The 23,719-nt window shown below is 49.8% G+C and overlaps 1 protein-coding gene across 3 annotated transcripts; it reads right to left on the reverse strand.

Annotated features, from left to right (window-relative positions):
- Positions 1-128: 128 nt before the first annotated feature.
- On the reverse strand, positions 129-23,176 carry NUP205 (nucleoporin 205). Of its 3 annotated transcripts, none has more exons than XM_077266764.1 (43): positions 22,993-23,176; positions 22,466-22,608; positions 20,297-20,468; positions 19,972-20,116; positions 19,684-19,843; positions 19,277-19,505; positions 17,668-17,832; positions 17,401-17,576; positions 16,906-17,022; positions 16,359-16,496; positions 15,918-16,068; positions 15,432-15,631; positions 15,009-15,191; positions 14,886-14,936; positions 14,543-14,752; positions 14,362-14,461; positions 14,027-14,164; positions 13,675-13,864; positions 13,460-13,580; positions 13,153-13,234; positions 12,908-13,072; positions 12,700-12,824; positions 12,449-12,563; positions 11,948-12,097; positions 10,413-10,487; positions 9,640-9,797; positions 9,484-9,564; positions 9,151-9,342; positions 8,789-9,059; positions 8,019-8,117; positions 7,679-7,827; positions 7,093-7,284; positions 6,744-6,865; positions 6,349-6,487; positions 5,920-6,046; positions 5,361-5,437; positions 5,058-5,186; positions 4,809-4,944; positions 4,098-4,264; positions 3,889-4,012; positions 3,455-3,580; positions 1,988-2,058; positions 129-429 (listed from the first exon to the last, which is right to left on the reverse strand). In XM_077266764.1, the coding sequence occupies exons 1-43, from the start codon at positions 23,018-23,020 to the stop codon at positions 277-279; spliced, it is 6,042 nt and encodes a 2,013-aa protein (XP_077122879.1). In that variant the 5' UTR covers positions 23,021-23,176; the 3' UTR covers positions 129-276. The 3 variants fall into 3 exon arrangements, with proteins under 3 accessions (XP_077122879.1, XP_077122880.1, XP_077122881.1); XM_077266765.1 differs by having other exon boundaries at positions 15,432-15,628; positions 22,993-23,153; XM_077266766.1 differs by having other exon boundaries at positions 22,845-23,006.
- Positions 23,177-23,719: the final 543 nt, after the last annotated feature.

Genomic DNA, 23,719 nt, shown 5'->3' on the forward strand with positions numbered 1-23,719 from the left:
GTTGATCATTTTCTGGATTACTGGATGCTGAAATAACGGAATTTGCGTGCACTCCCATTTTTTAATAAAACACACAAACAATATTACATCCGTATGAAAACGACAATTTTTTTTAATGATTTCTGAGAGACAATAAAAAAAGTGACATTTAATTTTTCTTACAATTTGGAAAAAGTTGAAAAAATCAGTCCATAACTTAGAAAGTACAAAATGTATTGTGCACATGTTTAGAATTTATATTTTAATGTTTTGGTTTTTTCCTTTTCTCCCTGCGGCTCAGGCTCTGGATACACGTAGGAGGCCTCTTATCCTGCGCTGCAGCGCCTGGATGAAGCTGTGCCGGGACCGCACCTTGCAGTACATGCTCTCGATCTCCAGCAGTCTCTTCTGCAGGGACTCCCCAAACAGGTTGGCACCTTCCCTCTGAAGCTGTAGGCAAAAAAAACGACCATTAAGTGACCTTAAAAAAGCGAACCGGTCATTTCAGGCGTTTGCATACATGAGGAATCTCACCACTTCTGGCCATTACATGACATGTATCCTGTACGTTTCACCAGTTTTCTCCTTTGCAGGCTCTAATTTGCAGTTGTCTCTGAGCTATTGGATAGAGACTGGAAGCTATGAGGTCTCTCATACACAGAGGTGAGGGATTCCTGATCTCTTTTCTCTACGTAGAAAGTGTTAAGACGCAGCAGCAGAATTTAGGACATTGTACTGTAGCACTGAGCTGTATAGCTGTGAATCCAACTCTGGAGGACATTATTCAACCATACTGAGCAGTGTACCTGTGAATCCAGCTAGGGGGTACATTATACTGTAGCACTGAGCAGTATAGCTGTAAATCTAGCCCTGGAGGGCATTAAACAGTAGTACTGAGCAGTGTAGTTGTGAATCCAGCTAGGGAGGGCATTATACAACAGTACTGAGCAGTGAAGCTGTGAATCTAGCTCTGGAGGGCATTACACAGCAGTACTGAGCAGTGTAGTTGCAAATTCAGCTATGGGGGGGCATTATACAGCAGTAAAGTTGTGAATCCAGCTATGAAGGGCATTATACAGCAGTACTGAGCAGTGTAGCTGTGAATCCTGCAGTACTGAGCAGTGTAGCTGATTCCAATTTTAGAGGGTATTATACAACACCTACTGAGCAGTGTAGTTGTGAATCTAGCTGAGGGGATTATACATCAGTAATGAGCAGTGTAGCTGTGAATCCAACTCTGGGATGAGATAAAACACTTAGACAGATTATACTGCTGATTTCAACTATCTGCCCCATAGATTTTAATAAGCAGATGTGATATGATCCCTCAGTGAGCTAACGGATGATGAGATCAGGAGGCGGGGAGAGGAAAACCGGCAGCTCATGAAAGGAGAAGGCAGCAGATTTGTCAGCCACGGGTGGAATTGCGATCCACCCGCGGCTATTAACATCTTAAATGCTGCTGTCAATCTTTGACAGCGGTATTACACCTGATCATGCCAGAAACGCGTCACTAGCTCCTGCCACATGATCACGGGCCCTGAAAACAGACCACGCAGACCGCTTATCTCCTGGATGGTTACACATTCAAGTTATTTCAGCCATATCTTGATCCTTTCCTTCAGCTCCTGCATTTCCAACAGCAGGGAGGAAGTAAAGGGACGCAGCAATTCCAAGTTTCAAGACCAGGTTGGACGTTCAGCTAGAAATACCTTGTTGTTATAAGTTATTGAATGGACGGCTATATGTAATCGGAGGCCAAAGAGCTCGATCTGCAGAACTATAGGGCAGAGAGAGACATGTGGGGAGGCCATGGGTCATGTTATATCTTGTTCTGGACAGGCGGTCACATGACTCTATAAAGGCTATAGTGGACATGCAGATAAAAAGGCTGTAAGATAAATGCAGTATGGGGGAAAAAAAACGCTTAGAAAACTAAATTTTAGGAGTTAGTAGCCCTTTAGTCACAATAAAGGGGAAGAGAATAAAAATTAAATATCGGTCTCACCATTTCCTTATCTTGCTGGCTCAGTCTGTTCAGCGTCCTGAGGTCAGTGTTACGGTCGCTGTTTAGTGTGTCTGCCGAGAAAAAGCAAAAAGTTCATGTTTCCCAGATCAGCACCAGCCACTGTCAGCAAGTTTCCCAAATCCGCACTAGCCCCGGCCTGCGAGTTTCCCAGATCCGCACCAGCCCCGGCCTGCAAGTTTCCCAGATCCGCACTAGCCCCGGCCTGCGAGTTTCCCAGATCCCCACCAGCCCCGGCCTGCGAGTTTCCCAGATCCGCACCAGCCCCGGCCTGCGAGTTTCCCAGATCCGCACCAGCCCCGGCCTGCGAGTTTCCCAGATCCACACCAGCCCCGGCCTGCAAATTTCCCAGATCCGCACCAGCCCCGGCCTGCAAGTTTCCCAGATCCGCACCAGCCCCGGCCTGCAAGTTTTCCAAATCCACACCAGCCCCGGCCTGCAAGTTTCCCAGATCCGCACCAGCCCCTGCCTGCAAGTTTCCCAGATCCGCACCAGCCCCGGCCTGCAAGTTTCCCAGATCCGCACCAGCCCCCGCCTGCAAGTTTCCCAGATCCTCACCAGCCCCGGCCTGCAAGTTTCCCAGATCCCCACCGGCCCCGGCCTGCAAGTTTCCCAGATCCGCACCAGCCCCGACCTGCAAGTTTCCCAGATCCGCACCAGCCCCGGCCTGCAAGTTTCCCAGATCCGCACCAGCCCCCGCCTGCAAGTTTCCCAGATCCTCACCAGCCCCGGACTGCAAGTTTCCCAGATCCCCACCTGCCCCGGCCTGCAAGTTTCCCATATCCGCACCAGCCCCAGCTTGCAATTTCCCCAGATTCGTACCAGCCAAGGCCTGCAAGTTTCCCAGATCCGCACCAGCCACTGTCAGCAAGCTTCCCAGATCCACACCAGCCCCGGCCTGCAAGTTTCCCAAATCTGCACCAGCCAAGGCCTGCAAGTTTCCCAGATCTGCACCAGCCAAGGCCTGCAAGTTTCCCAGATCCGCACCTGCCTCGGCCTGCAAGTTTCCCAGATCAGCACCAACCCCGGCCTGCAAGTTTCCCAGATCCGCACCAGCCACTGTCTGCAAACTTGCCAGATCCGCACCAGCCCCGACCTGCAAGTTTCCCAGATCTGCACCAGCCAAGGCCTGCAAGTTTCCCAGATCCGCACCTGCCCCGGCCTGCAAGTTTCCCAGATCAGCACCAACCCCGGCCTGCAAGTTTCCCAGATCCGCACCAACCCTGGCCTGCAAGTTTCCCAGATCTGCACCAGCCCCGGCCTGCAAGTTTCCCAGATCCGCACCAACCCCGGCCTGCAAGTTTCCCAGATCCGCACGAGCGCCAGCCTGCAAGTTCCCAGATCTGCACCAGCCCCGGCCTGCAAATTTCCCAGATCCACACCAGCCAAGGCCTGCAAATTTCCCAAATCCACACCCAGCCCTGTTATGAGCCGATTATAAGGATTTACCCTGAAATCTCCTGCTGGTAAAGGATGTACTGGAGAATAACGAGTCCTGGCTGTCACTGGGGGTGCACTGCAGCAGGTAATACTCAAGGTGGCGCCATAGAACGAAGAGGCAAGTTTCTATGATATCTAGTTTACCAAGTGGTCAAGGACAATTTCTCCAGAAGGGGGCAGTGACCCCTAGGGGTTCACAGGACCACCAAAGAACTGCAGACTAATCATGAATGCAAACCCCTGCGCTAAGGTGAGAGCAGAAAGAATATACTATGTAATGCTGAGTGTAGAGAAAAAGAGAGCGGGAACGACCCGGGGGTCCACGTATCGGCCCCGCATTAGATCTAATACAAAGTGCCCCATTAAAAGACCACTACTAAGTCTGATATGGCTGATAACAGAGCACAACAGCTTGCTCTCCAACCCCTTCCCGGAAAGGATACAGCAGCAGACGGACAGCAGCTTGGCTCTGCTGTTGATAAGTTTCACCAGCCTGCGTCGCGTCAGCAGATACTTCTGAGTGGTGGAGATTTTATCCACTCCGACGGGCGTCTCAGACTGGCACAGCTAGGAGGAAGGGGGAAAATAATTAAGGAAGGAAACAGAGGGGGGCGCTAACAAGGAGGGGAGGAGGTATGAGCTCGTCCGATACCTCCTTGATCTCATCCGGGGGGAGCTGCTCCACGTTCTGCAATTTGCTGACGCTCTGCCGGTGGATGTCGTAGTAGACGAAGAAGTCGCTGGAGCATTGCTTCAAAAGGGAAAATACGATGCCCAGACTGGGTAGCCACCTGGACGGGAACAGTGAAGGCTGGGTTTCTATAATGGGCATGGAAAAAACAAAAAAAGATTAGATGATGGGGAGCATCCATGTTTAATATGGCACAGCGCCAAATATTTTATAGTGGCCATACCTGGTATTGCAGCTCAGAAGGGTGCAGTACCAGGTATGTCCACTGTGAAAATATGGCGCTGTGCCCGACACCTGCCATAATAATAATAATCTTTATTTTTATATAGCGCTAACATATTCCGCAGTGCTTTACAGTTCATGAGTTGGACCCCCAACAATCTGATATTTATGGCCTGGCATCAAGATTAAAGGGGTTACTCAGGGCCGCTTACTATTCTAATGAACAGGCAGGTATTTGGAGATGTAATATCTCAACTGGACGGCACGGACAAACCCTTTAAAAAATAAATAAAACCACCACCATCTATAAGCTGCCTGTAGCTCTGTTCAGTTAAGGCTGCAGTACCACACATATCCTGTAGACAGGTGTGGCGCTGTTCTGTCTTTCCAGTCCTGCATTCTGATTGGATGGTGCATGCGGACATGAGGAAAGCATGCCCAACTACTGACCTAATCTGGAGGCCTCTCTGCTGCCTCCGCTGCTGCCCTCTGTCAGGTTCGGGGTGAAGAGACAAACCATCTGCTGGAGGTTGGGGGAATTCTGCAGCATCAGAGTATGGCAGTACTCCATCACATTGGAGCAGATCTAGGAGTTAAAAAAATAAAAAAAAAAATAAATAAAAAAAAAACCTGCATAAACACCGGTAATAACCCACAAGAAAAAAAAAAAAAGTCGCACACCGAGAGCTCCGGCCTCACCTGCTGCATCGCCAGCTCCATGTCGTCCTTCGCGCTCACCCCGTCCGCGTGGGCGCCCTCGTCCTGTAAGCTCAGCTGCCGCGCTTTGTCCGACCCCCCGAAACGGTTTAATAAAAAAAGGCAAAGGCGCTAAAAAAAAAATAAAAAAAAAATAAAAATAAGATTTTCTTATTGGAGGGATCTGCTAAAAAAAAACCTAAATAGCTGTAGAACGCACATCACTTTTCAAATTTCCCAATGACAAGGGGGAGTATGTGGTGTGTACCCCTTTAAAAAAAACAAACAGGGAAACAACAATATTACCTGGAATCGACCCAAGTGTCCGTGCAACTCGACAGTAGGACCCTCGTCTAGGACAGAAGCCAGATCATTCACAACCTCTGCAGAAGGAGAATGTGACATTAATAAGGTTACTTGTGGCATAAAGAGGGTGAAGGATTTCCGCTGAGCAAAGAGGCACCCGAGAGGACAATGGGATCAAGAACGGTCCAGATTCTCAAAATTATCCTGCGGGAATACGTAGAATACAGTGCAACATTTGCAGTTTACCTTTAGCTGCCACTAGAGGGAGCTTATTTGTGATTTACCTTTAGCTGCCACTAGAGGGAGCTTATTTGTGATTTACCTATAGCTGCCACTAGAGGGAGCTTATTTGTGATTTACCTATAGCTGCCACTAGAGGGAGCTTCAGTTTACTGCAATGCCTTGAGCTCCCTCTAGTGGCGGCTGCAAGTAGACAAGATTTTATCATTTCAATTTGAGAATTTTGGGAGTTCTGTGCTGAAAAAAAAAAAAAAGAAAAAAAAAAAAGTAGCTCTAGCCTAAAGGAATCAGGTTAGGTATAAATGCGAGAGACACCTACCTGGAAGTGCTGCTTTGCTGATAATGCCCGTCAGCAGTGCCATCTCCTGCAGGGAACCAAGGCTGCCCTCTTTGCTTCTGAGAATGGCATGGATCGTATCCGAATGAGCGATCAGGAACTGTAGCACCTAGTGGAGAAAGCAAAAGTGTCCTGTGACAACTCTTCCTGTCCCAGAGCAGATGTGCGTTGGGGCAGAATTCTTCCACTAAAGGCAGATATTACTGATCTGCTGGGTCAGCATCAGCGTATAGTGGCCATTTTAGGGTACTGCAGCCCAGATCATATTCACTCCAATAGGAGACGAGCTGCAGTACCTGAGAACGGCCACTAGCAGTGCTGGAGTCAGGCCATCCATAGATTCTTTCTGGACAGTCCCTTTAAACAAGCCTTAAGGGTTATACGTGACCCTCGCTGCAGCCTTGCACCCACCTGTCCTGCCACCTGTAGATGCTGCGCGGTGCTCGAGGTGAGAATCACTTGGCAGAGATGTAGGGCGGATAACAGGATCTGTCTGTACCTATCTAGCGGCGACGGGATGAAGACGGAGGTATCTCTCATTCCGTACAGTCTAAGAAAAGGAGGAAACATGAGTAAATGTAATAAAACACCTTTATATGGACTGAGGCCTCAGTTCTCTGATACATAGCTCCAAATCCCCAGCACAGAGACTATATGGTAAAAATCAGCAGTTTCCTTCACTATCCACTAGGTGGAGCTGAAGAGCTTACTGCAGAGTGCCATTATGGAGGCATTAGACCGCATGCAGGGAGCTCCCCCTAGTGGTGACAGAGCAATTTTTTTTTTTTTACGTTTTCTGCCATTACCCCTGCTGATCGGTGTCCGGACGCATGTCATATACTTGGCACTGTGCCAGTCGGAGGATGACTCCTGCCCGCAACAGTTCCAGGGCTCCTTGCTGACTTTTCGCCACACGGGTTAAGAATGCCTGCAGATAGACCATCATTAATACCAAGACGCATCGCAAATGATTAAAGGGATCCTTCAGCGCATCTCACTTCCCTATTGAAACCCCCCCGCGCCAGATTCCAGCCAGCCATGCAGAAGAACAGGCGTCGGGCATCTGTAGCGCGTCTTCAAACATCCCTTTAAGGTGTGGAAAGGCTAAACCTTTCCTAGTTTAATCAGTATTATATGGAATACTGGCCCCCCTACCATTTTGGATTCATAGATGTACAGCGCCTTCAGCAACGGCGGCTGCGGATTCAGCAGATTCTGTAAGACGGCGTCGTCCTGTGCCAGGCTGTCCACCAGAGCCTGCAGGTATCCGCTGTTACACAGATACGCCAGCCACTGCTGCTGCTTGTCTATGCAGACGATTCGGTCTAACAGGGCGAGAGCCAACATCTGGAAGAAAAAAAGAAATATAAAAACACATTGAAATTTCCGCAATTTCCCTTTAAGCAATTGACACTTAAAGGGATTTTTCCCCATCCTCATAAATTGACATTATTGGATAGAGCTTGCAAAAATAAGCACTTTTGTAATTTGCTGCTTGTTAAAATTTTTAGTCGTTCTTGAGATATTAACACTTTTCTTTTTCTTCCAGGTCGTTGCCAAGGAGACCGACCACCGCAGCAACTGACTAAACAACAGAAAAGTGTTCATATCTCAAAAACAGCTGAAAATTTTAATAAGCAGCAAATTGCAAAAGTGCTTGTTTTTGCAAGCTCTATCCAACAATATAAATATGGGAAACGTGGGAATAACTCCCTTTAAATGCTGTGTGAATAAATCTTACTCTGCCGATTTCGCGCCCATCACAGGAGTCTCTGCAGATCACCTCCATTAGTGCCGCCCCGTAAGTCTCAAATATAGAGAGGTTGTCCCTCTGGAGCTTACTAAACACGTCTTCTGGGGCGGTCAGCCTCTCCCACATGGTCTTATTAGCTTAAAAAAAAAAACAAGACGTAAGAAAATAAAGAGGCGCGGTGGTGCGCGACTCCTATCCATGGACTGTATCTACTATTGGAGCGCGTCAACATTCAAGTAAATGGGGGCTGAGCTGCAATACCAAATGACGTCCATGGACACGAGTGGCGCCATTTCTGTGAGTTTTATCTTTTTTTTTTTGCACCTACCTGCTTCCAGAGTGTCCGGCTCATCTGGTCTCTGGGCAATCTGCAAATAATACAGCAGGGCTCCGTAGAGATGTGTCCGCACCCTCTGCAATCCTCCGCCTGCGCGTACAACATCAGAGAGAGACTTCATGAAACGTCATCACTGCATAAGAGTAACGTTCTGCAGCTTCCTAATATGTGCGCCACATCCTCCGGGGCGAAACGGGCGATAGCGGTGCTTATGTACCAAGTGTCAATCTTTGTGATGCTGTGTCCTTCACCCACTCGTGATTGGCTGATGACTCAGCGCCTTGACCCCACTCCATCTTTTTCATTGGCTGATGACTCAGCGCCTTGACCCCACCCCATCTTTGTCATTGGCAGATGACTCAGTGCCTTAACCCTAACCCATCACTGTGATTGGTTGAAAACTCAGCACTTTGAACCAGCCCATCTTTGTGATTGGCTGATGACTCAAATGCCTTGACCTTTGTCCACCAGTGATTGGCTGATGACTTGAGCCCCTAACCCACCTTTTTTGGGCCTTGATCCCACCTATCTTTGTGATTGGCTAATGACTCAGCACCTTGATCCCGCACACGGCTGGTTCTGGAGGCGGAGACCTAATAAGGGGAGGAGCCAGACCCTCTTTATACTGAGCATGTGCTGCCAAATGCAGCCGACAGTGGCACCGCCATGTCTGAAGACTATGATGAAGAAATGCCCAGGGCCGGGCTGGGGTCAGGGCAGCTAGCCATCGCAAGCATCTAGGTAGCCCACTGAGCACTGACCGGTCTTCAGAATGAATTCCAGCAGTTTCCTGAGGATGATATGGAGCGAGGAGTCTCCAATGGAGGCGAATCCTGCAGACAGGGTGTCCGTTCCTGTAGGGGCAGCGAAGGATCCGTCCAACAGGAGCACGTACTGTGACTGCCCGCCGGCCCGGGCGCTCAGCGGCTGCTTCTGCTCGGTGCGTATGCACTGGCTCAGGTGCACGGTGAGCGTGAACACGGCCCCGGCCACCACCGGCATCAGGTCCTTAGTCGCCTCGTCGTCCAGGATCTGCAAAGAGCGAAGGTCAGAGAGAAGGTAAAGGGTTACTCTGGCCCCATATCCTAGAGAGGACGCAGACCACCCACCATATATACAATACCTTGTCGTGCAGATCCTGGAGCAGATCACGGATGATCAACTGTCTCTGCTCCGCCGGGATCAGGTCCTGAGGACAGGCGGTCAGAATGATCTCCACCAGCTGCCGCCAGGACTCCAGGGCGAGACGTTTGGCGTGAAGACACTGGAACATCTTGTTTCTTTCCACCGCGTGCTGCAGGATGGTGTTGATTTCCTGGAAAAAGACATTGAATACTACGGCATCAGCGCTGCAGTACCCGAAAACGGCCACTACGGTGCGTATGGCACTGATACGCTTTAAATATCCAAGCCCTGCACCATCCCTTTAAGGACCCCAAATCGCCACATACTCTACCTCTAATAGTAAAGGCCTCTGTCCAATGGCAGCCATCCCCTGAAGAGCATTGACTTCTGCGACCAGGACTCGCCGGAGGAGCTGTAACGGGCAGAGAACAATCAGTAAACAGACCGGACCCCCCCCAGGTATAAACTCCCGAGACCCCGCGCTCACCTTGACGTTGCAGACCGTTTCGATGCTGCGGTTCTTGTGCTCGCAGTCGGTGATGAGCTGTTCTATCTGGATGCGATCAAAGAAGTCCAGCTGCAGCTGCTCCGGGATCTCCTGCGCGAACTCGATGGCGTCCAAGATGCTCAAGACTTTCCTGCGAACTAGAAAAATGCGACATGCGTATATTATACTGCAGTGGATCGTCACCGCACGGTGGCTCAGTGGTCAGCACAGTGGTTCAGTGGTCATCACAGTGGCTCAGTGGTCAGCACGGCACAGTGGCTCAGTGGTCAGCACGGCACAGTGGCTCAGTGGTCAGCACGGCACAGCGGCTCAGCACGGCACAGCGGCTCGGTGGTCAGCACGGCACGGTGGCTCAGTGGTCAGCACTGTAACCTTGCAGCGTTGGGGCCCTGGGTTCAAGAACCAAGGACAACATCTGCAAGGAGTTTGTATGTTCTCCCCGTGATTCCATGGGTTTCCTCCGTCTTCACCGGTTTCCTCCCACATTCCAAAGACATACTGATAGGGAATTTAGATTGTGAGCCCCAATGGGGACAGTGAGGATAACGTCTGTAAAGCACTGCGGAATTAATGGCGCCATATAAAGGAGTAAAATCAATAGGTCCTGAAATGCTTCTAATTGCGAAAAAAAAACTTTACAGAACCGGCGGTTTAGGGTTCGGAATCCACAATGGCACTGATTGTTCTACACCTACAGAACACTAAGCACATCTATCTATACATGTGATAGGGACAAAATATGTCGGCGTTACCTTTTGAGGACATATCAAAGTGAAGAAACGCATTGATGCTCCGGTTATCATCCTCTATACCAGCTTCACCGTCGGCTACAGAGCGGAAAAAAGAAAAATACATAAATTATCTTGTATTATACCCCAGAGCTGCATTCACTATTCTGCTGGTGCAGTCACTGTGTACATACATTACATTACTGATCCGGAGTCACATCCTGTATTATACCCCAGAGCTGCACTCACTATTCTGCTGGTGCAGTCACTGTGTACATACATTACATTACTGATCCGGAGTCACATCCTGTATTATACCCCAGAGCTGCACTCACTATTCTGCTGGTGCAGTCACTGTGTACATACATTACATTACTGATCCTGAGTTACATCCTGTATTATACTCCAGAGCTGCACTCACTATTCTGCTGGTGCAGTCACTGTGTACATACATTACATTACTGATCCGGAGTCACATCCTGTATTATACCCCAGAGCTGCACTCACTATTCTGCTGGTGCAGTCACTGTGTACATACATTACATTACTGATCCTGAGTTACATCCTGTATTATACTCCAGAGCTGCACTCACTATTCTGCTGGTGCAGTCACTGTGTACATGCATTACATTACTGATCCTGAGTTACATCCTGTATTATACCCCAGAGCTGCACTCACTATTCTGCTGGTGCAGTCACTGTGTACATACATTACATTACTGATCCTGAGTTACATCCTGTATTATACTCCAGAGCTGCACTCACTATTCTGCTGGTGCAGTCACTGTGTACATACATTACATTACTGATCCGGAGTCACATCCTGTATTATACCCCAGAGCTGCACTCACTATTCTGCTGGTGCAGTCACTGTGTACATACATTACATTACTGATCCTGAGTTACATCCTGTATTATACTCCAGAGCTGCACTCACTATTCTACTGGTGCAGTCACTGTGTACATACATTACATTACTGATCCTGAGTTACATCCTGTATTATACCCCAGAGCTGCACTCACTATTCTGCTGGTGCAGTCACTGTGTACATACATTACATTACTGATCCTGAGTTACATCCTGTATTATACCCCAGAGCTGCACTCACTATTCTGCTGGTGCAGTCACTGTGTACATACATTACATTACTGATCCTGTGTTACATCCTGTATTATACCCAAGAGCTGCACTCACTATTCTGCTGGTGCAGTCACAGTGTACATACATTACATTACTGATCCTGAGTTACATCCTGTATTATACCCCAGAGCTGCACTCACTATTCTGCTGGTGCAGTCACTGTGTACATACATTACATTACTGATCCGGAGTTACATCCTGTATTATACCCCAGAGCTGCACTCACTATTCTGCTGGTGCAGTCACTGTGTACATACAGTACATTACTGATCCTGTGTTACATCCTGTATTATACCCAAGAGCTGCACTCACTATTCTGCTGGTGCAGTCACTGTGTACATACATTACATTACTGATCCTGAGTTACATCCTGTATTATACCCAAGAGCTGCACTCACTATACCCGCACCCTTCTCACCTATGTAGGGACGGACAGGGACATCGTCCAGCAGGAGGTTCAGCAGTCTCTGTGTGTGGGAGCGCTGGCGGTTCAGAGACGTGATGCGCAGCTCAATGGACGCCGTCTTCATCAACCAGGACATCTGATTGAGGATGGAGATTTCATGTCCTACAGAGTAAAAGTACACTTGTCAATCTGCGATCACGGGATGCTTGCAGGGCGGCGTACACACACACACACACACACACACACACACACTACGGCCGGGGCGGCACACACACTACGGCCGGGGCGGCACACTACGGCTGGGTGGCGCACACACACACACACACACTACGGCCGGGGGGCGCACACACTACGGCTGGGTGGCGCCACACACACACACACACACAGACACACACAGACACACACTAAGGCCGGGGAGGCGCACACACTACGGCCGGGGCGGAGCACACTACTGAGACGCAGGATCGTGGCCACCATCGGTCGAGTTCTCCGGTGTCCTGTCGAATCCTTTACCTTTCACAGAGAAGGGCAGGTGGTGGAGCTGGGTGACCAGGAAATCTTGACTGGTGCGCAGGTATCGCATGGTCGGGCCGGAGGTGTCGGCGCAGGCACACAGCTGATAGATGACCTGAGGAAACAACACATCGTTCAGCGAGACGTTGCACCAAAACTAACCATAATGTGGACTGTGACCAGAGCTCTGCACTTCATGATGAGCTACTGATTAGTGAGGGGGCCAAATCTAAGACTCCCACTGAACCCACCTGATAGCAAAGCTCAGCAAGATGCGGGGACTCCACCACAGCCACCGGCCCCGTTCTTCCATCAGTTCCCTTCTTCAGGACATCCAAGATGGAGTGTAGACAGGTCCGGGGGAAGCCTAGAACTCCTACAGTGTAAAGCAGACGATCAGTGTAGCCGATGGCCGATGTGCCGCACCCGTCACTACATGGAGGGGTAACGTCTCCGTACCCGAGTCTTGGAGGTTGGTCGTACTGACTGGTTTCTTCAGCTCGAACCCCAGGAGGTACAGGGCCAGATTGTGGGGCTTCATCTCCAGGGAGGTGATCAGCAGGTTGAGGATGTGGATTTTGGTCTCGTGATGAACCGCGGCCAATCTCCTCTCTTCCAGGATGTCTACAATCACGAGGAACATGAAACTCTGGGATATAAACACCCGGTCTATCCCAGACCACGAGGAGAAGAACGCAGCTCACCTTCAAGGGGGTTCACCACCTCCTCCGAGTCCTCGCTGTCCAGACACTCCACAAAGCCGGCCATAAGTTTCTGACTAATTTTCTGCCAGAGGAAAAAAAATTAATGAACATAGGATTCATGGAAGCGAATATGTAGGGTTAACGCCATGTGCCAGAAGCCCCGTATACAACGAATGCAAGGACCAGTGGGGTACGACAGCCGAGTAGGTGACAACATTTAACGTGGGGGGAATGACCCGTTAAAAGGATGAAGATGACCTTTGCCCATACGCTTTGTTAGATCACATGGGGGCGCTGTAAGGCCTACCGGGTCCTGGGTAAAATCTCCCACGATTTTGGCTTGGATGTTGGCGTTGCTGGAGATGCTGCACAAGATCTTCGCGCTTTCGAAAGCCAATTCTGGATTCCCGGAGCCGTGGTACAAATACCTGAGGAACCGGAGGAGTGATATCTGGTGAAACCCCATGGCTGAATTTACCCAAACCTCTCGTGGATTCAGGAAGGGGGAACGGAGGAACTGACCTGGCGATGTTGACCACGTGATCGGCCTTTTTGGATCGCGGGTTGATGCCCTGCAGTAACTGCTCCAGGGGGGTCACGATCAGTGAGAGGTGGCTCTTCCGCAGAAGGTCCATGTAGAGGTTCTCCTTCTGCAGCGTCAGGTTGAGGAGCATGAAGCAGCACGTCACCGCCTTCTCCAAATGTTTTTTACCTGGGACGTACAAAAAAAACGGATAACCATTTTTAACCCCATCATGTCTACAGGGACACCACATCCGCTCCTTAGTGGTGCTCTCCCAGGTCCATCTGCAGTAATCTATTGCCGACGGGTCCCTTTAACATCTCCCAATGTGCCCGACTCTGTACACGGTACCTGGAAATGGGGCGTAAGTGTCCAGCTGCACGACGCCCTCTTCCAGGAGGCTCAGACACAGCTCCAACATGGGGGACTCGTTCAGTAAGTGATGCATTAAACTGAAGCCGGGCAGCTTGTAAGCGGCCTTTTCCTCCCCTGTGAAGTGCAGATCATCAGAAATAATTCCCTCGGTAAAATATCATAAAAAACTGACGATAAATTTGTAAGAAATCCTCAGTGATCGGCTCCGATCAACCGGAGGGATCTGTGCGAGATTCGCCGCAGCGGCCACTACAGGTGAAATGCAGTACTGCAGGCCGGATAATGATGCATTAAGTGCGCCGTCTGCTCACCCTGCATCTCCACGTACTGCTCCACAAAGTCTTCGGGTTGCGGCTCATAATCTCTCAGGAGTTTGTAGAAGACGTCGAGGACCGCCTCGGCCACTTCCCACTGTCGGGACGTTAGAAAAGAGGATGGTGACACAAAGGGTTAAGTATGAGCAGCGGTTGGGTCGGTTCTATAGGGTCCTACCTTCTCTGCCGCTCTCCTGTACGCTCTGGTGCGGATGCGGAGGAAGACGGTGTCGCGGAGGAACTGCAAGTACGGCTCAAATCCGGGGGCTCTTAATCCGGCCCCGAGGTTGGCGGGAAAATAGCTCTCCACCAGCGTGCCGATGAGGCCGCAGAAGGCTCTGGTGAGCGGGTACTCCTCCGCCCGGGACTCGATTTCATTCAGCTCCACCTCAAAAACAAGGAATTAGGTATCGCTTTATGGCACTGCTGCAAAATCTAGACTTAAAGGGATATGGTTAAGGAACATGATTAGGAAAGGGGACAACCCCAGGAAATGGGACAACCCCAGGAAATGGGACTACCTCTATTCCAGCCGCCTGCCTCTGTCCGGTGGGTCTGACGGTTTGCAAAATCTGCAGAAAAAGATGGATTATTTGTGAAATAAGAGAAAGGTGATAATAGAAGGGGCCGAAGGGTCAGTGTACCTGAGTGTGCTCCAGGGACTGCCAGAGAGAAGCCGCCACCTCCGGAGACTTCCCGAAAGCCGTCAGCACCTTCAGCAGCTCCGCCTTCAGGGCTGGAGGAATACTGCACTGCAGGAGCCCCAGGATCACGATGACCGGCGTCCACTGCACGTGTTCACACAGGGCCAGACGGGCACTCTCACTCTGCACAGGAAGAAATGAGGCTGCAGTCACATACCCTGCATTATACTGCAGAGCTGCGCCCACTATTCTGCTGCTGAACTCACTGTATACATACATGAATTCTAGATTATACTCCAGAGCTGCACTCACTATTCTGCTGGTGCAGTCACTGTGTACATACATTGCATTACTGATCCTGAGTTACCTCCTGTATTATACCCCAGAGCTGCACTCACGATTCTGCTGCTTTCCACATCTTACCCATTCTATGACTGTGGTGGTGAGCTGCAGGAATGCCACGAGTCCGTCCATCTCCCGCTGGGTGATGCCCCTCAGTGGCAGGTGACGATGGTGGATGAGGTCGGTGCTCGGTATGTCCCTCCTCAGGTGCTCGTGGTACAGCATCAGCGAGTGGAAGAAGTGATCCCAGGACACGGGGCTGCCGGCCTGCAGGTTCTCTGCTGAGATATAGAAAATTAGGATCTGGTGATGGCGAGTATTTAACATGCAGGAAAAGTGTCGATCTATGGTCACACGTCTGACAGATAACCCCCCGGGGGGGGATGCCGGCTGCCACACACTGCCCCCGCAGGAGGAATGCAGCATTACATGTCAGGTCCTCCAGAGTAGAAGTCACTTTTTATTGAGGCTCTCCGCCCCGGCTAATAGACCGGGGTAGGGCGTATGGACGGGGGGTACAAACAGGGGGAACACCATCCCTCTTACAGTCTCGGACCGTGGACTTACCATGGCTGCTGCCATTGGCTTTGAGGAAGTTGAAGCAGTAATGGGCGCACTGCGGCCCGTCAGTCAGACCCCGCAGCATCTTCAGGTAAGGAATATACAGGGTGGGCGGCAGCAGGTCGCTCATCTGTCTCACAAACTTGGACAACAAAACCTGAAACATGAGGACGGGAGACCGATAAATGCACAGAATACACAGCTCTGATCATCCCCGGGACAGGGCACCCCCAACATATCAATATCTGAACACCCCTGTCCATTAGCAGCACTTATTGGGGGGTGTCAGACCACTGGGACTCCTACTGATCCCAGGTGAACTGGGTCAAAAAGTCCCAAAAATTCCAACCGATTCTGACTCTTTTTCCACCCATGGGGAAGAAATATGAGCCCATTCACCTGCACAGAGCAACCAAAAAGGCTGCCGGTGAGGGGACACTCCTTTACCTGGCGCTGCGGAGGCCTCTGGTGAGCAACTCCAAGGTAGGAGCCCATCATTGTGGTGCTCTGGAGGGGTTCGGTCGGGCACCAAAACTCCAGCGCCAGCTCCAGATGGAAGGCGTCGTTCTTGTAGAGCTCGCCGATCTAAGCACAACAAAAAGTAAAGAAAAGCTAAAAGAAGCAAAAACAGCGGCACAGCATGGATAAAACAGCAGCACAGCATGGATACAACAGCAGCACAGCATGGATACAAACAGCAGCACAGCATGGATACAAACAGCAGCACAGCATGGATACAACAGCAGCACAGCATGGATACAAACAGCAGCACAGCATGGATACAAACAGCAGCACAGCATGGATACAAACAGCAGCACAGCATGGATACAAACAGCAGCACAGCATGGATACAACAGCAGCACAGCATGGATACAACAGCAGCACAGCATGGATACAACAGCAGCACAGCATGGATACAACAGCAGCACAGCATGGATACAACAGCAGCACAGCATGGATACAACAGCAACATAAGACTCAGGCATGGTCTTACCAGCAGCATGAGGTGCTCCAGATCACGACGCAGCGAGGACGGCGGCTCGCTCCCCATTTGCAGGCTCATATGGATCAGACGGGCGTCCTCCTCAGCTCGGTTTCGTAGCTGCTTCACCTATGAGAACAGTAGAAAGAGCCCTGTAATGGTGAAACCGCCAAGACCCCACTAATCTGTAATCTTTGCCCATCCAGGTTGCAATATTAACCTTTTTGCTATACGTTTTTCCTTTTATAGTTTGGAGTGACAGGGATTGCACATTAACCGGTCTAAAAATTATCCCCTACGCAGAGCATAAACGATACATTTCTAAAATCAAACATCCAGGTCGCAAGATCGCAGGAGGCGTTTAACCCCTTCGCGATAAGTTTTTCATTTTTTGTACGGAGTCCCAGGGAAAGGAATTTTACCTGTCTAAAAATTATCACCTACGCAGAGGATGTGATTTTTTATTTTTTATTTTCCACCAGGGCAGAAATCAAACAATGAACCAACCTTCATAGGCATCCGAGTGAGGAAATCAGTGACCAGGGTGTGAATCCTGCGGATGAAGAATTCCTCCTGGGGAAAGAGCTCAGCGGCCACCACAGCATCTGTAAGGAAGAGGAAAGCATTGCCGCCGATGGCCATCTCCGCCAGGGCTTCATCTGCCTCTGTGAACTCCGCCAACGCTGAGAAAAGACGGAAAGGTGGCATTAATCCAAAACCAAAAATATGCAGGGCAAAAAAAAAACAAGATAAAACAAGGCATCGACCCCACACCTGTAACATCAGGGAGCTGAGATACACCACGAAGGGCAAGTGCCCAGGCCAGCCGCACTGTGGCCTGCAGACCCGATAACTTCCACGGCTGGGAGTCCTGCAGCCTCTGGTGAATGGAAGCCACATACTGCTTTTCAGTCAAAAGAGGCGTCTGCCGCATTAATTCTGGAATTTAGGAAATAAAAGGATCTATTAATGTAAGAATATGCAGGAATTATGCAACTGGGTCTAATACAAATATTAAAATATTGTGTGCCTCCTGTCACCACTAGGGGGAGCTCCCTGTATACAGAGATACATAAGATCCTGTCTGCAGCCACCACTAGGGGGAGCTCCCTGTATACAGAGATACATGATAAGATCCTGTCTGCAGTCACCACTAGGGGGAGCTCCCTGTATACAGAGATACATGATAAGATCCTGTCTGCAGTCACCACTAGGGAGAGCTCCCTGTATACAGAGATACATGATAAGATCCTGTCTGCAGTCACCACTAGGGGGAGCTCCCTGTATACAGAGATACATGATAAGATCCTGTCTGCAGTCACCACTAGGGAGAGCTCCCTGTATACAGAGATACATGATAAGATCCTGTCTGCAGTCACCACTAGGGGGAGCTCCCTGTATACAGAGATACATGATAAGATCCTGTCTGCAGCCACCACTAGGGGGAGCTCCCTGTATACAGAGATACATAAGATCCTGTCTGCAGCCACCACTAGGGGGAGCTCCCTGTATACAGAGATACATGATAAGATCCTGTCTGCAGCCACCACTAGGGGGAGCTTCCTGTATACAGAGATACATGATAAGATCCTGTCTGCAGCCACCACTAGGGGGAGCTCTCTGTATACAGAGATACATGATAAGATCCTGTCTGCAGCCACCACTAGGGGGAGCTCCCTGTATACAGAGATACATGATAAGATCCTGTCTGCAGCCGCCACTAGGGGGAGCTCCCTGTATACAGAGATACATGATAAGATCCTGTCTGCAGCCACCACTAGGGGGAGCTTCCTGTATACAGAGATACATGATAAGATCCTGTCTGCAGCCACCACTAGGGGGAGCTCCCTGTATACAGAGATACATGAAAAGATCCTGTCTGCAGCCACCACTAGGGGGAGCTCCCTGTATGCAGAGATACATGATAAGATCCTGTCTGCAGCCACCACTAGGGGGAGCTCCCTGTATACAGAGATACATGATAAGATCCTGTCTGCAGCCACCACTAGGGGGAGCTCCCTGTATACAGAGATACATGATAAGATCCTGTCTGCAGCCACCACTAGGGGGAGCTCCCTGTATACAGAGATACATGATAAGATCCTGTCTGCAGCCACCACTAGGGGGAGCTCCCTGTACACAGAGATACATAAGATACTGTCTGCAGCCACCACTAGGGGGAGCTCCCTGTATACAGAGATACATGATAAGATCCTGTCTGCAGCCACCACTAGGGGGAGCTCCCTGTATACAGAGATACATGAGAAGATCCTGTCTGCAGCCACCACTAGGGGGAGCTCCCTGTATACAGAGATACATGAGAAGATCCTGTCTGCAGCCACCACTAGGGGGAGCTCCCTGTACACAGAGATACACGACCTACCATCTCTGTCCTCTGTCCCCTGCTCCAAAAAGCTCACATCAAAGCAGTACAGGAGCGCCATGAGCAGGAAGAGGTTGACGCTGTCCAGGGTGCCGTCTGCCTCCACGGACACTTTCTCCAGGTGTGCGATCAGTAGCAGCGTGTCGTCCTTGCCCAGCGGGGTCTGACAGGCCCAGGAGAAGAGACTTTCTGCAAGTGACTGGCGACTTTCCTTAATAAGATCCGAGACCTATGAAAGGTAACAGTGATTACGGGGTGTAAGACATAAGCCGACCGGGGTCTACTACAATCCGGCATCTCAGCGGCACGGCCAGACCCCTGCGATCTTCCTCCCCTTCTGGATGGCAGGACCATGATGGCAGCGAGGATCGGACCCCCCAATGGCGGCATTGCCCCTGGCTTCCTACCTCCTTGCGGTGCTTCTCGTTGCCCAGACCTCGCTCCTTCTGCAGCTTGTCGAATTCATTGTTCACGTCGATCTGGGACAGCAGGGTGAGGATCTTCTGGGTGAGGCCGCTGTCCATCAGGTCGTCGGTGAAACGCGTCGTCATGGCCTCCACCTCCGGGCTGAGTGGGAGAAAACACCCCATGAACACCCCAAAATGGACAGAGACGGGTCATCCTGATGGGAGAAAAGTCTAACCCCAAAAAAGTGCCCACCCCTTTAAGTAATCACAAGACGCTGGCGACCATACCTGAGGTCCATGGTGAAGGTCTTGCCCTTCCGGGACTGGATGAGGGTGCACAAGGAGTTGGCGATACATCGCTTCCCGTCCCAGTACAAGAGCACGGCAACCAGACCCCGCGTGAGGCCGGGGAAATGGGGCTGCTGGTGCTCCCCTGAAATGTAAGGCGGCCGGTCAGTAAGACGTCCACAGAATCAGGGGGTCCCCAGAAGCCCCCCGCCCTGCCAGGGGAGAGGAGTCGGACACAAAACGTACAGATGGCGGGAAAGAGACCGGAGGTTTCATCTCACTGTAACAAAGCCGCAGCTGCGAGAAGACAGTGCCCCGAAATCACCTGCGAGCAGAAGCTCCACTGCGGCCACCTCCCCGATACCGAACAGGTCGCTCAGGATGAAGGTCTCCTTAATGAGAGACTCGGGCAGAAGGCGGGTTCCCTGCTGCCCCTTCATGGCGATGCCCTCAGTGCCGGCCTTCTGGATCTTCTCATGTTGCTGGGGATTCTTGGCCTAAAGGGAGAAAAGGGAGAAAAATGAGCGCAGCTCTGGAGGATAATACACAATCAGTAATGTCTGTACACAGTGACTGCACCAGCAGAATAGTGAGTGCAGCTCTGGAGTATAATACAGGAAGTAACTCAGGATCAGTAATGTAATGTATGTACACAGTGACTGCACCAGCAGAATAGTGAGATCAGCTCTGGGGTATAATACTGGATGTAACTCAGGATCAGTAATGTAATGTATGTACACAGTGACTGCACCAGCAGAATAGTGAGTGCAGCTCTGGAGTATAATACAGGATGTGACTCAGGATCAGTAATGTATGTACACAGTGACTGCACCAGCAGAATAGTGAGTGCAGCTCTGGGGTATAATACAGGGTGTAACTCAGGATCAGTAATGTAATGTATGTACACAGTGACTGCACCAGCAGAATAGTGAGTGCAGCTCTGGAGTATAATACAGGATGTAACTCAGGATCAGTAATGTAATGTATGTACACAGTGACTGCACCAGCAGAATAGTGAGATCAGCTCTGGAGTATAATACAGGATGTAACTCAGGATCAGTAATGTAATGTATGTACACAGTGACTGCACCAGCAGAATAGTGAGTGCAGCTCTGGAGTAGAATACAGGAGGTAACTCAGGATCAGTAATGTAATGTATGTACACAGTGACTGCACCAGCAGAATAGTGAGTGCAGCTCCGGAGTATAATACAGGATGTAACTCAGGGTCAGTAATGTAATGTATGTACACAGTGACTGCACCAGCAGAATAGTGAGTGCAGCTCCGGAGTATAATACAGGATGTAACTCAGGGTCAGTAATGTAATGTATGTACACAGTGACTGCACCAGCAGAATAGTGAGTGCAGCTCTGGAGGATAATACACGATCAGTAATGTATGTACACAGTGACTGCACCAGCAGAATAGTGAGTGCAGCTCTGGGGTATAATACAGGATGTAACTCAGGATCAGTAATGTAATGTATGTACACAGTGACTGCACCAGCAGAATAGTGAATGCAGCTCTGGAGTATAATACAGGAGGTAACTCAGGATCAGTAATGTAATGTATGTACACAGTGACTGCACCAGCAGAATAGTGAGTGCAGCTCTGGAGTATAATACAGGAAGTAACTCAGGATCAGTAATGTAATGTATGTACACAGTGACTGCACCAGCAGAATAGTGAGTGCAGCTCTGGGGTATAATACAGGATGTAACTCAGGATCAGTAATGTAATGTATGTACACAGTGACTGAACCAGCAGAACAGTGAGTGCAGCTCTGGGGTATAATACAGGCTGTAACTCAGGATCAGTAATGTAATGTATGTACACAGTGACTGCACCAGCAGAATAGTGAGTGCAGCTCTGGGGTATAATACAGGAGGTAACTCAGGATCAGTAATGTAATGTATGCACACAGTGACTGCACCAGCAGAATAGTGAGTGCAGCTCTGGGGTATAATACAGGATGTAACTCAGGATCAGTAATGTAATGTATGTACACAGTGACTGCACCAGCAGAATAGTGAGTGCAGCTCTGGGGTATAATACAGGATGTAACTCAGGATCAGTAATGTATGTACACAGTGACTGCACCAGCAGAATAGTGAGTGTAGCTCTGGGGTATAATACAGGATGTAACTCAGGATCTGTAATGTAATGTATGTACACAGTGACTGCACCAGCAGAATAGTGAGTGCAGCTCTGGGGTATAATACAGGATGTAACTCAGGATCAGTAATGTAATGTATGTACACAGTGACTGCACCAGCAGAATAGTGAGTGCAGCTCTGGGGTATAATACAGGATGTAACTCAGGATCAGTAATGTATGTACACAGTGACTGCACCAGCAGAATAGTGAGTGCAGCTCTGGAGTATAATACAGGAGGTAACTCAGGGTCAGTAATGTAATGTATGTACACAGTGACTGCACCAGCAGAATAGTGAGTGCAGCTCTGGGGTATAATGCAGATCGCACTGAGACTTACCGGGTTCTTGAACAGGGAGATGAAGTCCGGCTTGTGCTTCTTCAGCAGCAGGTCCAGGACGTGCGCGGCCTCCGGTTGCCTTTTGAGCAGCGCGTTCTCCACCGTCGTCCAGATGTTCTTGTACGGACCCCACAGACTGGCGCCTGGAACCGATGAGAAATCTTACGTTATCATTTATACACCACAGACCCACAACACTGCAGGGCAGCCTGGGAGTTGTTGTACGCCACGAGGATCACCACATTGGATAGAAGGGAAACCCCTTCACACGTCTCCTACCATTGCCCGTGTACACAGCTCCTATGCAGAGGTATGTGTCGCGGGTGTGAGGCCAGCCCCGGCATTACCCTGCTGCATTACCCTGCAGAGCTGCACTCACTGTTCTGCCGCTGTGGTCAGCACGTGAGTCTCCCGGCGCTAGGACCCCACATCTCATCCACATCCGGGGTCACCGGGTCTCTGATAAGAACATCTGTCACGTACACGGACACCGAACAACAAACCAGAACCTTCTTTTCCCATGTTACCTGAATTTACCGCCAACGGCGCTGCCATCTTGGGACCAAACTTCCCAGCCAGAACCCGCCTGCTCACTTTAGGCTGTCTTCACCAATGCCTGTGCGGACAGCACCACAAATAAAAGTCCAACTCCTTCTTAAAATAAAACTTAAAGCTCCTTACCGGAGCTGGACTGTGAGACGATTACCGAATGTAGAGCGATACTTCGGTTTTGATATGCTATTTAGCGTTTTGTCGCAAAAGGACGGCGCGAAAGCGCTTCTGGGAGATGTAGTCAGCTGAATTGTGTCATTTAAAATTTGGACGTGAAAAACTACATTTCCCAGCGGCATTACTTTTTAAGGCTTCGTTTCCTTTCAGCGTACTTTGTAACACGTGACAGCAGCGCTCCGGATTATGGGAGATGTAGTCGTAATGACATAGAGCTGTATTTATTACAGTCTGACAAAAACTACACGTCCCATAAGTCATTGCCACAGGTACTTCTACGTAAAGCAGAGTTGAGGAGACTGACTCGTCACATCATTTCATGACGAGAAAGTCGAAATTAATTCTCTGTTGCAATAAGGAGCATTTTCTGTTACGGTAAAGCTGTCTATGAAACTTTGCGCTATGATTTTCGGGATATGTAGTTCTTTTTCGTTACAATACGGAAGATTGCAGCCTTATACTTTAGAATTAGTAGATAGTATTGTTTGCAAAGATGTCGCAGGATTATGCGAACACTCCTGACTG

The sequence above is a fragment of the Ranitomeya variabilis genome, chromosome 5, assembly GCF_051348905.1.
Source record: "Ranitomeya variabilis isolate aRanVar5 chromosome 5, aRanVar5.hap1, whole genome shotgun sequence".
NCBI lineage: Eukaryota > Metazoa > Chordata > Amphibia > Anura > Dendrobatidae > Ranitomeya > Ranitomeya variabilis.

What these genes read in the sequence shown, in the direction of transcription:
- NUP205 (XM_077266764.1), bottom strand. Translation starts at nt 23,020, where the DNA reads ATGGCAGCGCCGTTGGCGGTAAATTCAG. An exon ending in AGAGGCCTTTACTATTAGAG is followed by an intron (nt 9,343 to 9,483) that starts GTAGAGTATGTG and finishes GTCTTTTTCCAG; the next exon opens with GAAATCAACACCATCCTGCA. An exon ending in TACCAGCAGGAGATTTCAGG is followed by an intron (nt 2,059 to 3,454) that starts GTAAATCCTTAT and finishes TTTTCTCGGCAG; the next exon opens with ACACACTAAACAGCGACCGT.